Source organism: Chelon labrosus, assembly GCF_963514085.1.
Source record: "Chelon labrosus genome assembly, chromosome: 3".
NCBI lineage: Eukaryota > Metazoa > Chordata > Actinopteri > Mugiliformes > Mugilidae > Chelon > Chelon labrosus.
This window is the reverse complement of record NC_140339.1, coordinates 21964759-21982182: the sequence shown is the minus strand read 5'-3', so window position 1 is coordinate 21982182 and position 17424 is coordinate 21964759. Positions and strand designations below refer to the sequence as shown.

Sequence of the window (17424 nt, the reverse complement as noted above, 5' to 3'; positions counted from 1 at the left end):
TATTTGGCATAAAGCAGCTCTCAAAGAAAAAGTCGTTTATTCACAGTAGATGATGTCTCCGGCTGTGATAAGTGTTCCGAATCTATGTTTATATTTTCAAAAATTAGGCTGCAAACAGATTCATTTCACAAAGGAAACAATTAAATGCCGCACATTTACCAGAATATTGATGAAAAAAAAAAAAAAAAAAAAAACGAAAATTAAATTTACTTCAGTGTTAACTAAACATATTGTGAAAAACACTTTTGTGTCTGTGTGTGTGCTGTGTGCTTGTTGTGCATGCAGTGGGTTAGTCCTATAACCAATAAGAGCCATTTTGTTGTCAACAAATTCAACACAGCTATTCTCAGATGTCACGCATGACTACGTTGCCGTTACTCTTCTGTCCATCGTTGCATGAGGCCCGCCCATACGATACGATTGGCTCGGCATAATCAGTTCACAAACATTTCGTGGGCAGGTGAAGTTGAGACTGGCTTCCAGGCTAATTTAATAATTAAGTCGGAGTACGTCTCTAATTACTAATCCAATAGCAAAATGTTGGAGTACATTGTTAATGCAGGGCTTAACCAGCAATTCTGTCTTTTATCATCACGTCATGAAGTCAATACAGATGGAAGCATTTTAGCGTTGTTGCTAAACTAGCTTTTTGGTCTCCTAACAATTCAAATGTTCAATGTTTGGATCATATTCTTCAACCCGCAAACATATGCTCATACAGGTAGCACAAACAAGACAACACAGCTGGATGCCATTCATTTTAAATGAGCGCTGAGAGACAAGGAGATGCAAAAGGTGGAGTAACAGCTGACAGCAAGATCTTTTGCACCTTGGAAACATAAGGATGCTGGCGAGGGATTCCAGTTGAAGAGTATCATCCAAAAACCGAATACACCACTTTGTTACTGGCACAGTTAACAGATTAGATTTGTGGTTTGGTACCAAAGTAAGCTAACATAGACACATGCAACAAAGCAAACTGAGCTTGTGACAAATGGAAGCAGTGTACCAAGTCCTGTTTTGGTTTACTTCAGTCAAAATATTGTTTGCGACATACTGAGCATGCAGATGGAGAGAAGAGAAGGGGATTAGAGAGCAGAAGGAGGAAGGAGAAATTCACACTGATTATTTTTATACTTCTGAGGGCAACTTTTCAAGCTTACAGGTGGTAAGCGTTTGAAACACAGCTGGGATATAAATGTAAAATGTTCGTGCCTGAACTGCTCATGTTTATATTCGGCAGCCTGTGACATTTCCACAGATTGGTGATGACAGGTCTGCAGGTGGCAGGAATGCCAAAGAAAGAAAACGAGCTAAGGCGATATACTGCTCTATCTCCACTAGTATAGCTAGTCGAGGGCGACAGCTCTACTAGCTACAAACATGTAGCTACACTATATTGGAATATGTGGGCGTGATGGGAAGCACAAGTAGGAGGAAGGACAGTGTGAAATGGTGTCACAGTATCATTACTCTGCAAAACTTCGTCTTCCATGTTCCTCCCCCTCAGACTCTCTCCCAGAGTCCCCCAATTTTGCATCCCTCTGTCTATCACTCTTGCTTTTCCTTTTTCAGTCTTGCTCTCTCTCTCTCTCCCTCGCTCTGTTTCGGTAAAACCGAGAATGGTTAATGAAAAGCCCTGCAGCTCATAAATCAACATGTCACCATCTGCCCCCTCCTCCTCTCTGTATCATTCTCTCCTTCTCACATGAACCACCCATATTTTCATAATAATTTGTGCATACTCCTACTTTGTTTCCGCCTCACCCTCTCTCTCTCTCTCTCTGTCTTTTTTTTTTCCATCAGGGATGCCATAACCCTCAGTCAGTTTGGTCAAGCGCTGTATTAGTTGGCATTTTTAAGGCAACTTGAGCTTGGTAATGCCTTTCTTTGACAGTGCCAGGCTGAAAACTTAGCCAATAGCAAGAGGAATTGTAATGAGCTGGTTATAGGAGCTTCTAGCCTCAAGCTGGCTGGAACTGTCAAACAAATGGTTTGTGTTCAGCCGTAGCAACAGGAATTAGCTCCATTACTGTTAGCCTGGGGAGTCCCATGCTAATTGCTAGCCCAAGTAGCACTTTGGGGCTTTCCTCGTAGTTCATTTTAGCTTGGAAGCTTTCTGCAAATTCATTGGGGAACATATAATTATCATACATGTTGTACATTACTAGAAATTGCCCTAAAAAAAAAAAGGCACACTAAACTGTACACATGATTTCATCAGATCAGGCATTTGCCTAATTACTACTTTTTACATGACTGGTTTTTTAAAAGCACCCTATATTTTTCAAATGATGGACGCTCAGGTTTATAGCGTATGTGGTTGGCAAGCTGCTTGATTTTAACGGATGTTCCCCCTCCACGGTGAGAGCGAAGTTCAACAGCTGCCTCATTTGACTGGTATGCAAAATTACACACAAGAATGGAAAATTGTTGGATCTGCGAAAGTGGAGAGCGAACTTTGCTGCTCTCAAGTGTTTACCACTATTGGAGCAAAAATACTCAAGTAAGTCGGAAAATAAATAGGTCTGTGAGCAGAACAACAGGAAACAGCGTTATTAGTCACATTATTTAACTCAGAAGGAATTATACTCTGATGAAAATGGGTGCTCAGAGTGTGTGTGTGTGTGATGGTGTGTAAAGGTCATTAGACACATGCTGATAGAAATTCAAAATATTCTTAAGTGTTTAGATTGACATATTAATTCAACGCCTGGCTGACAATGTTTCCAACTGTCTGTACTGTCTGTAAAATAAAAATTAGACTGTACACAAAGGATTTTAACCGCATAGGGATCATTTTGAAATGTTAATATTCTATTTATTCGACTTTATTCTATTTATAGTTGTCAAACTAATTAATACTATTAGTATTAATACTTATTAATACTAAGTGTGTACTAATTTGCATTAGTACACACTTAGTATTTTACTGAAGTGCATTATATAGGATCTCAAGTATTAAAGATGATAATTATGGCTCTCTGAAGAGAACCAGGTGAAGATTATTTGCTGATCCTGCGTTGAATTATATTTTATGGGAGAAGTGCACCAGTTGCTGTTGCGTTTCGACTGTGGCTCACATCGCCCGCATGGCTAATCTACCCGCCTACTTATAAGCTATGTGTGATGTATTTAGGCAACATCTACAAGCAACCTGGCTTACACTCTCCCTGACTAAACGGTATGGTTTACTGGATACCGGTTACAAGCTGCGCCACTACAAGCAAATACTCAATTTATGGGAAATGGTGAAATTTGGATACAACAAGATAAAAACTCGGTTTTGTGCCCTTTGTTAGTAAGAGCTCAGTCTTATGGCCTCAAACCTACATATATATGCACATATATGATATTCAGTGTTCAAAAAGTGTCATTCACATAATCAGCCTTGTGGAATCTAATTTAATCTAGTTTCTGGTTCTTATGTTAATATGCAGTTTGCTGTGTATCCTCATTAACATCTCTTACCTGTAGTTATTATTATTGTTTCAGATAATCTCCTGGTGAAGGCTATGAGCCAAAACGTGTTGGTCTAATAAAATGTCTCCATTTACTATAAGTGCTGCCGGAATCTCAACCTTTCTACAATTTCTTTTGTTCCTCCACTTTTTTTTTTTTCAACTACTCTCCATCCATCATGGCAATCACATTCTTTCTTGGAAGTGCACAGACTGTCACATAGCGGTGTGTGTGCAGGCATGCTTGAAAACTAGGGATGTAGGATTCAGGAAGCTCGCTCTCCTACATGTCTTCATGCTTTTAAATCAGGGCGTGATGGAACAAACAGGCAACATTTCACGATGTTTATGTCTGTTAACCATCTTGATGCCACTTTCCGCTCCTTTAATGGATTTTTTTTTTTCTTCCTTTAATACCTATCCCACTGGGAACATTTCCAGCTTTTACAATGACGTTAAGCCTCTCTAAAAGTCAGGGAGAACCCTGGTAATACAATCTAACCACAGACAGGCTCAGCCAATGCTCTAGGCCTAAGACTGATAATACACTCTAACCACATACTGGCTTAACCATACCCTCAGGCCTAATACCGCTAAGAGACACTGTGAATGGAACAATTTTAGACAATGTGTGCAGGACAGCGTTGAAACTGTAAAACAGCTCACACAACTGCTCTTAGCTGACATTTAAGTGGGCACATGTACCAGAGCCAAGAGTTATGAGGATATATGAGCCTTGGAAACATCTGCTATTCTCTCTGTAGTAGTACACAAATATGTAAACACTTGTGAATTCCCCGTACGGTTTATATGTTGTGACATCTCCAAATGCTTTAAATTTCTGACGGCACTAGCAGACTGAGGAAAACCATAGGCGCATACCGCAGATCAAGCATGTATCCCCACCTGAGATGTTCTAGAGCAACACATCTTGTCCATTTACAGCCAACACTGCATATGTGATCAGTCAGTAAGGTTTTTCTTGTAACCATTGTTGTTACTATAAATATACTAAATACTAAAAAAAATCACATGCTATACTACAGCTATTTATTTTACTTACTGATACCATCTAGTGCAGCCAATTGATGCAGCTTCAGAAACAACAATAATACACTGTAGTGGGTTCAACAGAGGGTTAATAGAGTCAGAATTGATCCCTTCATGCCTCTGCTTCCTGCGAATTCATTCAGTCTGGATGCCCACTACAGCGGGAGCACCATCAGCACTAATAGAGAACATGGTTAATAACCCCCTGTAGGGATGTTATTGGTTCTTACAACAATGTTTAACACATCTAACAGGTAGGGCAAACCTTGATAATACAATTTAACTGCATACAGGCTGAGCCGAGAATTCAAAGCCCCTGCTGTTGTTCACATTCTCTGACCTCCCTTGTTCATATAATTAAGGAATACACATTCCCCGACTTCTTAATAAGACCAGGTGTGCACGGCTGGAACAAAGCTTGCCAAACACATGGCTTTAAAGGAACTATTTTAAGTTCTACAATCCATGCGCTTTGATATCTGTGAATGAACAAATCAGAAACGCTTCGATATTTTTAATATCATTAACTTTACAAGAACTGGTATACTGCATGTAATTAATTGCATCAAAAAGTGGAGTGAAATCCATACATTTAGAGATGTACTCTGGCTGTTTTCACTTGCCTCTCATTGCTAGTACATTATCATCATGTCAGTATATTGACTTGTTACCACCACATGAATCCAAGACGGACAATTATTTTAATGAAGGTTTTGCACATTCAGTATGCAGTTTCTCATGAAGCAGTGAGACAAACATATTGTCCATGTTAAAATTATTTTTTAGATTAAATGAAAGTGCCAACAATGAAAATGGAAGATTTGAATTAGTCAAACAGCGTAACACAGTGATATCTGAGCCTATAACCCACTGATTAACGTACAGTCATATTTATCTATTTGCATTTTAATGAGCTAGGTGTCAGTGGCGACAATGCCAGAAAAAGAAGCTGTATCACTGCTAATGTAATGTCTGCAAATGAATGCGGAATGCCAAACGACAATAGCTGATGGATTCTGAGATTGCTGCTTAGGCAGTAGTTGTATACAGAGACGATTAATTATGTGGTCAGTTTTTTTTCATTCTGATTTTATTTAACGTGAGCAAATCTAATCTTGACTTCCTCACAGCAGACAACCCCCTGATCTTTGCCCCCCAGCCAGAGGGAAGGCGTGGAATCACATTTTCTGTTGCCACTAATAACTACAGGTGTCTGCAAATCAACCAGTTCATTTTGACACATCATCAGAGTGTGTTCATGGTTATGCCAAAATCTCCAACTCAATAACTTCTTTTCAAACATATTTTGAAATAAGCCAAACATGTAATGATCCGTTCAAGCATATACTGCATGTGTCAGAGTATATACAGCTTTGCATATAGACAGCTTTTGATGGCATAATCCTCAATGTGCGTTCAATGTGTGTGTGTGTGTGTGTGCATCTGTAAATAAATTATGTATTCATGGATATGACACGTGACTTGTCATATTTGCAAACGTGTGCACACGTGCATACCTTGAGATAGTCTCCGTCTTGCAACGAGAAGCTCTCAGCTTTCAGCCTGATTCCTTTGCCCTTTTCAGTAGTGATCCGGTAGATGCACTCATGGTTGTTATCATAGTTGGAGGGGAAGTTCGGAGACAGGAGAACGCCTTCCGGTCCTAGAGAGGAGGCTCCACACTCGGCTACAGCGAAAGGGAAAAAAAGAAGCAAGGATCAAAATCACAGCTATTCTATCTAATTATGTCTGAGCAGTCAGAATATCTGGGTTGCCTTGTTGGGTAAAAAAGATATATAACAGAGAAGAGTACTCAATTCAACATGAAAAGGAAAGATAATGGCAGAGTGCATATCTAGCATAACCACAAACCTTATTCGGCTCAGCAAGACATGATAACAATAATGACGATAATAATAATGAAGCATAAAAAACACAGCTTAAAAGCACTTGTCTGTACAAAAATGAAAACAAGGATGAGGAACACCAGAGCACATTCAAAAGCAAACCAATCATAAATGACAAAAGATAAAAAAAGGCAAACTGAAAAATACTGCATAAAAGCAGGTCTGGATTAGTTTGTTCGAAAAAGACTAGAAATTATACAACATTATCTAGCAGGTGCAGTGCCTATCAAAGTTTGGGAATTCAAATAAGTTGTACTTTGTGCAAACGGAATTTTGTCATATGTAAATGAGGACAGGGGGAAAAGAAGAGAGCCGAGCAGGCTTTTAACTCCCACTGAGGAGGACCACCACTACTTGGAAGGGAGAAAGAGGAAATGGAAGTAATGAGACAGACAAGAGGGAAGGCAAAGTGGAACAAAATGAAACGGTGTGTTTATCAAATCTGAAATTCAAAACAACATTTTTGTAAATGCCCTGTAGTTTCTAAATTAGATTAGGGTAGGGGATAAGGAGTATAAATTCGAGGAGAGTACCAGCAATTCTTCAAAAATTCGTTTTAAAGTGACAACAGTACAATAGAGTCGGAGTGAGAGAACAGGGGATAGTTAAGAGTGAGCAGAAAGGAATAAAGCACCACCTGGAAGAGGCAGGAAAGAAGAAAAGAAGGCAGAGGAGCCTGCATGCAGAAGAGTCTTGTGAAAAAGTGCAAAGAGAAATTAGAAAATAGAAAATGGGACTAACAAAAGACTCGTGAATTAGCACTTGTAGTAGCATTAACTATTAGCACTTTTCAAGTATCAACCCGAGCTCTGTCTAAATAGAGAGGGAGAGGAGGAGAAAGTTAAATGTTAGAAAGTTAAAAAGAGACGATGAGCTAAAGAGAGGGACATTTACAACAAAAAAAAGAGACATAGAGAAGAATCTAGTGCACATTGCCAGCTGCTTTCCACTCAGTCAGGCCTGATCTCTTGACAGATAATGCTATTATAGCATTTTCTGTCTGCTCTTTCTGGGCCTTAAAAATTACCAGCCGCCACAAGTCAGACTCTCATAAATTACCAGCAGCATCCTAAGAAACAGTGGCAGGCTTCAAATAGCAGAAAATACAACCTGCTTACAGCCCTATCAATCAATCAGTCAATCAAACAGTAGATACCCATTGTGTTAACTCGAAAATACAGATGAATTACAATCAAAAAAAGTGCAGATTTGTAACTTCTAAGTTAGTTTGAAAGATATATTTTTCCTGTCTACCAGTTACCTTCACAGACCACACAAACACTACAACAATACACAATATATATATATATACAATATACATGACAACAGAAAAAAAAATGTTTTAAATAATGTTTAAAATGTGTGGTGTCAATCATGCTATATTGAGGTACAGTACTAATCAGCCCGTCTGTCAACTTGATTGTCTTACCTATACATCGTGGCAGTGTGTTGCTCCAGACTCGCCTGCCTCCTCCCAGACAAGTGATCTTGCTGTCTCCCTCAAGTCGGTAGCCATGGAAACAAGAGAAGGCCAGCGAGTCGCCAACTTCAAATCTAAATCCCATCCTCCGGCTATATGCCGGTACGCCGGGATCCTCACATGGCTCTAAGTCGTACTCTAAACATCGAGGAGAGATAAATAACATTGTCGAGGAGTCAATACAATAAGACAAAGTGGTAGGGAGTTACAAAAAAACAAACAACAATAAAAACAAAACTACTATGTGTATGTTAGCTACAAACGAATCACTGTTGAAAGTTTGAAAGTTTAAGGTTTAGTAATTTAATGTACTTAAGCGTATGCTACCTTTAAATCCCACAGATGAGTGTATTCAATTAAAGATTAATTTATTAAACTAGATCTTTAGTACAAATTACAAAAAACCTTTGCCGTTTATCTGTCAATATACTGAATGATGTAGCCCCATTCAGGACAATCTCATCCACTGATGGCATCTCTGCAAACTGGCCCCAAATGCTCTGGCCTTTACAAACACTAAGAATGGAATCGTTGTCAAGAATCCTTGTGGACTATTTAGCCAACGGTATGCAATGCTAACCAAGTGGTAAAAATGCACTCAAGCAGATGGTTGGACAGTTTTGTGTGAGTGTCATGTAAATTGCCATGTCAGTAGCTAACAGTCCTGCTAATGCAGGGAAACGAAAAGATATTTTAACCTTGAGTTCCTGTACGTAAAAGTTGTTCTCTATCCAGGCAGAGAGCAGGCTGCCTTCTTTGTTTTGAAAAAAAAAAAAGTCAAATGAACTTTTATCATTCAGTGGACAGAATATTTCTTTATCCAAACGGTTAGAAGAGTCTTTCAAGAGACACCTTCAGAAAAGTAATTGCTTTTAAATTACTTTCAGGGATGTCACTTGAAGAAAAACAAATAAGACCCAGTGCAGAAGTGCTGCTTCTAGCACGCTACATCTGGAGCTACCCAACCCATTGGAAGATGCCCGGGCCACTTGGAGTTGCTCTGACCTGTAGAAATGCACTTTATACTTTCATCCACTTCATGGTTGACATGGTAGCAGCTCCCACAACTCAGAGGAGTTGTTAAAGGGACGTGGAGAAATTACCAGATGTAGATTCATCAAACCACAATACGTCCATTGCTTACCAAAAACTTTGTATTTTACGGTTTAACAAATGAATACACTAACTGATTGATCTGGTAAATGTACTCTGTTGTGCAGCCTTAAAAAGAAGTACATTGCGGTTTCCTTGGGCTCTTTGTATGGGAACTTCTCTATTGCACAATGAATGACAACATTCATTCCTCAAGTTCATGTGATCTATTCAGTCTGTTCAGTCTAGAGCCTAGAGATTTAGGCTAATGTGACCTAAAAATACTTGAATTTCATATAACGATATAAAAGTTCACAAAAAAATCCAGTTTCCATTGTGGTGTTCTTACCTGAGAAAGTAATGTTAAATCCTTCGTAACTCATGGAAAAATCTGATATGAATCGTAGCTGAGCGCTGAAGTTCCCAAAGAGTCCAGCTTTAACACTAGGGGGCAGCACTGAGCCAGTGAGTCGAGCTACTGGAACCAGGAAGTTGCTGTCTTCAGTGATGGACAGGTAGTCATGGTTCTCCTCCAAATGGAAAGTGTGGAAAACCAGATGGACACCTAGATGAATGGATGAATGGTTACATGGTTGAATGGATGATTGGATGATTGGATGGATGGATGGATGGATGGTTGGATGGATAGATGGATGGACATGTAGAATAAAGCAGAGAGTAAGTCAGACATGGCAGCAGATGAACACAGAAACCAAGCCAGAAACACATTATCAAACAATATTTCCAGCACTGCGCAAAAGTTGCAGGAACTTTAGATGCTTAGATTATTTTTCCAATATGCAATAAACATCAGTGAGGAACCTGCATCTGCAATCATCCTGCATCTTGACAATGACCTCATATATACAGTCTGAGTCATAAAGAACTATCTGCAGCGACAAGAAAACCAAGGAGTCCCCACAGAGCCTGGATGTCAACATTATTGAGTCAGTTTGGGATTACATGAAGAGACAGTAGACAATGAGCAGGCTGTGGGTCTCCCAGAGGACTGGGACAAGCTATCTGCCAAGTAGCTTTAAAAATTCTGCAAGTGTACACAGGAGAATTTGTGCCGTTTCAAATGCAAAGAGTGGTCACATTTGAGTTTGAAAAACTTCTGCACAGTAAGCAAATTTGCATTTTTAACACATTTATTATCATATGAAGAAAACAACAGTTTCTATGTATGAGCGTCGTTACCTTTCCCATGAGACACCTCTATAGTCCAGGTGCAGTTCAGAGAATTGGGGTAGAAGTCAGGAAAGCCAGGCGACAGAATTGTCCCAGTCTTACCATAAACATAGCCTCCACAAAGAGCTGGAGAAAAAAAGTGACAGACAGAGAAGATTGGAACAGAGTGGGAGAAGAGATTTCTATTTCACCATGGAACAGAATGGACACAATGCACCTTTTGCACGGAGCTAAAAAAATAAATAAAAAATTGGAAAATGACTACACAACTCTAACACATAGAAAAACGATTGTCTTCTGCACAGTTAAGAGGTCACCACATAATGAGAGATTTCTTTGCTCCAAATGTCCACACTTTACTAAATAGCTGGAAATAAAACATATTTATTTTCTTTTTCAAATCTGCAAATATGTAAATTCCTAGCATTCTATTGTGAACTGAGCCGTTTACATGTTCATCTTTTTGACAATAATACATTTTCACCCAACATTTATGGAGAGAGAACGATCAATTTAAAACAATGACATAATAAGTATAGGTGTTGACATGTTGATGATGATGAGGGCGTGGGTAGTTGCCATTCACTGTCTCTTGTTGTTAGATTGTTTGGTTTCTGGACATATGTTTCTCATTAAACAATAGCGCAAAACTAACATAAGCAATTTTCTTTCCCGGCACTGAACAAATGTGTTTCATTTCAAGCTATTACCAGATAATCGAATTTACTGTGCGGGAACAGAATGTCAGCAATATTTAAATGAACAAAATGTCGTATAGTGTGGCGTGCACTTAACCTTTAATCTTGATTTCACCGAATATTCTTGTTTTAGAAAGAGAGAGGCAAAACTTTTGCAGGAGTAGAAGATGCAAATGCAGTTTTCACATAGAGTTAAAGTCCCTCAGTGCATCTGAACCCTCAAAGTGACATTTTGATGTTGTGTGGCCCTTTTGGCTGGGCCCGACAACTTCTGTAAAGGTTAAAACTTGTTAAGACTCAGTTTTAAGGAGTAAGGTTACAATTGGGTTGTAGATGGGGTTCAGGATAAGGGGCTAGGGAATGCATTATCTCATAAAGGCCCCCACAAAGAGTGCGTGCATGCATGTGTGTTTGCGTGCATGTGTGTTACGACACACCTAGCCTGCGCCCCGGGCCAAACCACTGATATGGAACAAGACAAATTCATTTGGGATACAGCAGAAGTGAAAATACTATAGTAATGTAATGGAGAGTAAAAGAGGGCTTGCAGTGCATTAGAGACTGCTGAACTGAGATAATGTATTGACTCTTTGTTTCTCTCTGACTGCGCCTCTGTCCCTTTCAATTCTATTCAGCTCAGCTCAGCTCAGTTAAATTTAATACAATTATAGCGCTTCAAGGTGTTTGACTGGCATCAAAATAATAATAATAATAATAAAAAAAGGAGTATTTTTTATAAGCGGTGAAACTCGGATTAAATCTAAATCAAAGGAAAGAACATTTTATTTCACTGTTAACGTCCCTCCTGAAAATAAGCACTCTAACAATTAATTTGGTGCAAGACTGATCAGAAGATGGATGTTGCATCTTCTCTTATTTCTTCATACTGCAGCTACTCCAGCGTACAGACAGAATCGTCACCTCTCGATCCATATCTCTGTGCCTATCAATGTCTTTCACCCTCCATCTCATTCCATATCACATTTCAACAGAGGTGGACTTGAGTAGCTGTAATGAGAAGTGCTCTCCTTCTCTCTCTTTCTGTCTCTCTCGCTCTCTCTCTCTGACTAGCTGTGTGTCTTGTGGTAACCGCTGCCAGTGTTTTCACTCTCCCACCAGGATTCGGCTAAAACTAGGACACTGTCTGACTAAATGACCCCTGTTGAGGGAAGCACATGTGCACGTCAGCGCGAGCATACTGTATGTACTGTGTGAAGCGGTGCGTACTTCAGTGGTATGAATGATCTGTGAGTGAGAAGACAGACACGGATTATTAATGAGTGTGTGCGATAAAATGCGAGCTGTACAATGAGAAAAAAAAAAAGACAATGAAAGAGAGACGACTTGAGAAGCAGCAGAGCGGATTCTGGAGGAAAAGCAGAAACGGAAAGATACAGCTAGCTTTTAAAAGACAGGAGTAAATATAAGAAGGCAGCACGCTAGGCTTCAGTTTCATTCTTCCTCCTTCCTGCCTTCAACATTGTCTCTGTCTTTAATGATCTCTGTTCCTTTTAGATGAAGCCATGGTATTTTTTTGCTGAAAAGGGGTGGTGAGACTTTGGTCACTTCTAACAAGTTGTTGTCTTGGCACCAGCTGCAAGCTTTAAAATGTCACGCCGCCCCTTCAATATTCTCCCTGACACATAAAAGAGCAGCCAGTGTTCTGTATTATCTGTTTGGCGATTTAGCTGACCTACAGGAATACGATGAGCGGTTTGGGTCCAACAGATGTTGTGGCATTACTGAAAGGGAACAGCTTCTGCACTCCCGTGGACTGGCTGCGTGTCATTTAGTCAAACAAATGAACTTGGGCAGCTGTGAACTGTAAATAAGATTGTTGCCATTAATGTGTAGATGAGTTCTAAGACAATTCTAAGTGACTGCGCAAGATTCCTCAGTGTTTGTGAGCTTTTTGTTCTTGTTGTCCGACAGGTAGAAAAAGAATAGGCTAGAAGAACAGGTAAGGATGGGAATTAACTACTTAATCATAGTGGTCATGTTACAATATAACTGACATATAATCCTATTATAAATCTTGTGATCTTTCCCAAAAGCAAACTCTGACATATAGCACTTTAGTTAAGGCTTGCACACCGTTTCTGCGAAGTGGCATTCTGAAATAATGTGTCTTGTAATGTGACAGCTGTCTGGTGAGATGGCATGCTTGGCTGAAAATTGAAAATGTCACGGTGGTCGTTTAAAGCCGCTTATGGTATATGGCTGATAGTGTGAGACAGATTGCCTCAGTATGAACCCACATGCTAGTTGAGACATCCTGACTTTGTTTTTTTAAATTGGATTCTTTTCAATCGGCAGACCAAATCAGACGCTGTGTGTTCATCTCCCACGACAGCACGAGCTGTGGGCAAAATCCTGAACGGGATGGCCTGCGAGTGACCAGTGACCATCTGTTTCAGCAGTGGATGCTGACCAGGATAAATTCACCCAGGGCTGAAGCTGCAACTTGAGTCACTGTGGTAATGTATCCTGGAGAGAGGACTAATTTTACAATTAACCCGACAGCTGCCATTTACAAATGTGAAAAAAGCAGATGAGTGGGAGCAGATATTATTTTTTTTTTTTAAATATCCTGGTAGAAGTTACTGATGGGAACACATTCGCCAACTCCCCATACTCCTCATGCCTTCTACCTCTGGCTGAACCTCTTTCGTGCCCCTTTGCTCTATCTAATTTTTACATTTAGAAGGAAAATGTTCAGAGCCATCCCAAACCAGTTAGTGGAGAAAAGCAAGGGGACTATAAAACCCTCAAGGAGCAAATGCGAACTGATGAAGATGTGTAGCTTACTGGAAAATTCGGAATAAGTCCAGGATGTCTAGTGATGTTATTCATGGAATGACCGAGTTACATTTTATACTTCACCCTCCCCTGACTTATCTGACATATAACAAACACAGAGCTGCTGGCTGCAGGAGGTACTGTGGTGAAGACACTTCCAACGGTCAAGGAGTGGAGGAAACTGACTGGAGACTGACATGAAGCTGAGGCAGAGTTGTATCTGAGCATGTGAGCTGCTGCAATACTCGACACTCTCTGCCAGATATTCAACAGGGTTAAAACAGGCCAGGGGACAAATAAACTCAACATTTAATTAAATGTATTTTGTTAAAAACTGAAACTTCTATATGTCCAATCTTCCATTTCCCATCAACAAGCCAAACATTCTGTTGAATTTGCACGTTCTCTCCATGCTTACACAGATTTCTTTCTGGTACTACTCATTCATACTTATGTTTCTGTTGACTCTACCTTGCACACAGATGCGAAGATCAGTGGCCTGTCTAGAGTGTACTGACCCAGTATCAGCTGGCACAGCCCCCACCCTTTTTGTGTCACTGCATGGATAAGGTGCTACTGCACAAATGATTGAAGGATAGATGGATCTGGAGAAAAAAATAACTGACTACAGCTATGGCATGACAAACTGCAGCGTTTGTGTTCTACAATTTTTATTTTTTTGTGTATAATGCAATTTCAACTTATTCTGTGCTAGATTAATTTAACTAAAATCACAATCACAAATGGCTGCGCTTTTTTAGCTGCAGTGTTTAGTGGAAGAAATTAAAAACATCAGCTCTAAAGCTTACATAATCAATCAGACCAGAATTTGTGAGAGGTTAAATTCATATCAAGATTACTTTGCCAAGCACAGAATTTAGTGTAGCTTTGGAAAGATGCATTTACAAACCAATTTTCAGTTTTTCATTCTAAGCAATTCTGGGATAGGAAAAAAACGGGGTTTTATCCTTGTAGGAGCAATGTGACCACGCCGACCTGCTGTGCTAGCATGTATCTGAAATACTGAATTTGTTTCGGTTTTTCCTGTGTTTAGAGAATGTGGAAATCCATGTGACATCTGCTACGACAGGTGGATGCATCCCTCACATTATCACATGATTGTGACCAGGACTAAAATAAAAGGAAGAAAGAGTCTAACCATCACAACTGGGAAGAGCGTGACTCCACTGATGATTCTGCTCGCAAACAATCGGCTCCTGATCACTGAGTGTGTATCCTGGGTCACATGCAAATGAGACACGGGAGCCAATGGAAAAGATGCTGCCATGGCGACGACCATTGACTGGGATTCCAGGATCGAGACAAGAGTCTGACTCCATTTTCACACCTGAAAATCACATCACACAAGCACAAGTCAAGAGGGTGAGTGTGTGCGCCGTCAGGCATAACATTATGACCACCGTCCTAATATTGTGTAGGTCTGTCTTGTGCCTCCAAAACAGTTGAATGACTCTGACTTATCATATGGGCCTTCTGTGCCTGTGTCAGGCTGCATCCTGCCATCAAGGAGTGTCATTGCTATGGGGTGGGGGTTCCTGGTCTGGTCTGGTCTAGGTGGGTGGTGCATGTCTAGTAACATCCACATCAATGCCAGGTCCAAACGTTTCCCAGCAGAACATTGAATTGTCACAATATGGTCAATGTTATTTACATCTCCTGTCAGTGGTCATAATGTTGCCTGATATGTGTGTGTGTGTGTGTGTGTATAAATCTCATGTCTACCAAACATTTCAATCAGTCTGTCAGTTCGTCAGGCTTACTTTCATATCTGATGCTGAAGCCTGCTGCAGAGCGGCTGTTGTCCGTTGTGAATAACAGGAACAGGAAGTTGGACGTGGAAATCAGGAAATGAGGCGCTTGTGTTCCGTGGTATTCACCGATCAGCAGAGAGGAGGCAGAGGGGCCATCCCTGATCTCCAGCGTGTCATAGTTGACCTCCGTCTGAAACCTAGACACACAAAGAAAAAAGAAAACTTGCGTAATTGTTGGACACATAAAAGTAATCATAAGGTGTGCATGGAAACGTGACCGACTATGGACATTTGTTTACATCAAAGAGCACATTATATTTACATGATAAACACAGCCTTTACACTGAAGAGGGACTATACAGCATTTATCAAGGCGCTTAGCAATGAGCAATAAGACTAAATCGAGCTTGTTGGAGTGCAACAAGCTACCTTAAATAACAGAAGTGATTAACTCACATTCTGCCTATCTATTTAAATAACTGGACATTAAAACAACCAAATAACTACCATGTCTAAGTAACTAGCAGAACAAATGACTGACTTGTTATCTCACTCACTCACTCACTCACTCACTCACTCACTCTCTCTATCTCTGCCTATACTGCAATCTCAGTAATTGACTTGAATGGCTGCACAGTTACCTACAGTTGTGGCTGCAGGGCCCTGAGAATCAAAGATGTTTTTTGGGACCCTGATTGCTGCTGCTTATCAATCTAGCCATCAAATGGTGACTGGTTTGGGAAAAGGGACATTGCATAAATGCAATTAACTAAATGGCTGATTAGAAAACCAAGAGCTGAGAATCACTGACACACTGTACGACACACTCGCAGAATAATAATAGCAGGCAGGCCAAATGGAGGAAAAAAGAAAAAGAAAAAAAAAACCTCTGCACCAGGCATGTGTATGTGGTGCTAATACTTAATCCTCCAAAAATGAAATGTCTCATCTGGGGTGAACATAACTTGGCTTTTAAATCACTTTCCAAAGAGACAAATTTCAGCGATACTGTAGCAGTTTCAGGCTACACTGCATCTGTCTGTGGCTTGTTTCCAGAAAAAAATGTGCAAAAAGCCAGCATTAATCATTTACTGCAGCAGTAACTCACCAACTTCATTTATATCTCACTAACTTCGGCTTCTGAAAGGCTGACCAACTAAAATATTAACTAACTAAATGATGCACCACTTAACCAGAACTAAGAACTATATTATCCAGCTCATGACAATCAGTCATTTTCTCTCTATCTTATAATAAGAAACTTGAACAAATCTGACTAATTGTCTCTCCGTGAGCACAAAACTAAATAACTTACTTGTCAAAGTGTATCTTTACAGCGTGGTCTGTTTGTGCCTCAATCACCCACTGGCAGTTCAGAGAGTCTTTATAAAAGGAAGGCCAACCAGGGGACAGCAGGACGCCAGTAGGAGCTGTAAGATGGCCTCCACAGGGAGCTGGAGGGAAATGAAGACACGCACACAACAGCAGAGAATGAAATTAATCATTTTCTCTTGTAACGCGGTTATGGCATGAGGACAACGCAGATAATTCATTAAGTTAGCAGATCCATCATCTGCTCAATTTATTTTAGCACTCAATTTTTATTTTTTTTTTTTTTGAATTTCCAGACTTCATACATAAACATTTACCTTCAGAAATTATACTGCATCAGCATGTTGTACAAGAAACTATTTCAAGCTATTTATGTAAAATAATCATTGTGCAATAGTTTATAGAGGCAATATAGTATATTTATGAGTCAGATGATGCCAAAAAATATCTAATTCCTCCATAACTAACAAGTCTGCAGGAAAAAAAAATGAAATGTACTGACACTAGTGGCAAAGATGACAAAGAAATCTCATAAATAACACACTACATGTGCAATAATAAATCTAGTTCTTTTCAATTACATCTCAATTAATAAAAAAACATTTCTAAGTTTGTATTAGTTTTCATTCTGTTCTTCTTTTG

At 39.8% G+C, this 17424-nt stretch overlaps 1 protein-coding gene across 1 annotated transcript in view; it reads right to left on the bottom strand.

Moving 5' to 3' along the window:
* The window catches only part of LOC311485387 (CUB and sushi domain-containing protein 1-like), a 285694-nt gene that overhangs the window by 97899 nt on the left and 170371 nt on the right, over positions 1 to 17424 (bottom strand). The window contains exons 17-23 of the mRNA XM_084540754.1: positions 16766 to 16904; positions 15460 to 15647; positions 14838 to 15026; positions 10191 to 10307; positions 9340 to 9555; positions 7848 to 8036; positions 6029 to 6198 (exon numbers count right to left, since the gene is read on the bottom strand). Coding sequence (XP_084396880.1) covers positions 6029 to 6198; positions 7848 to 8036; positions 9340 to 9555; positions 10191 to 10307; positions 14838 to 15026; positions 15460 to 15647; positions 16766 to 16904 — 1208 coding nt within the window. The remainder of the gene's footprint in view (positions 1 to 6028; positions 6199 to 7847; positions 8037 to 9339; positions 9556 to 10190; positions 10308 to 14837; positions 15027 to 15459; positions 15648 to 16765; positions 16905 to 17424) is intronic.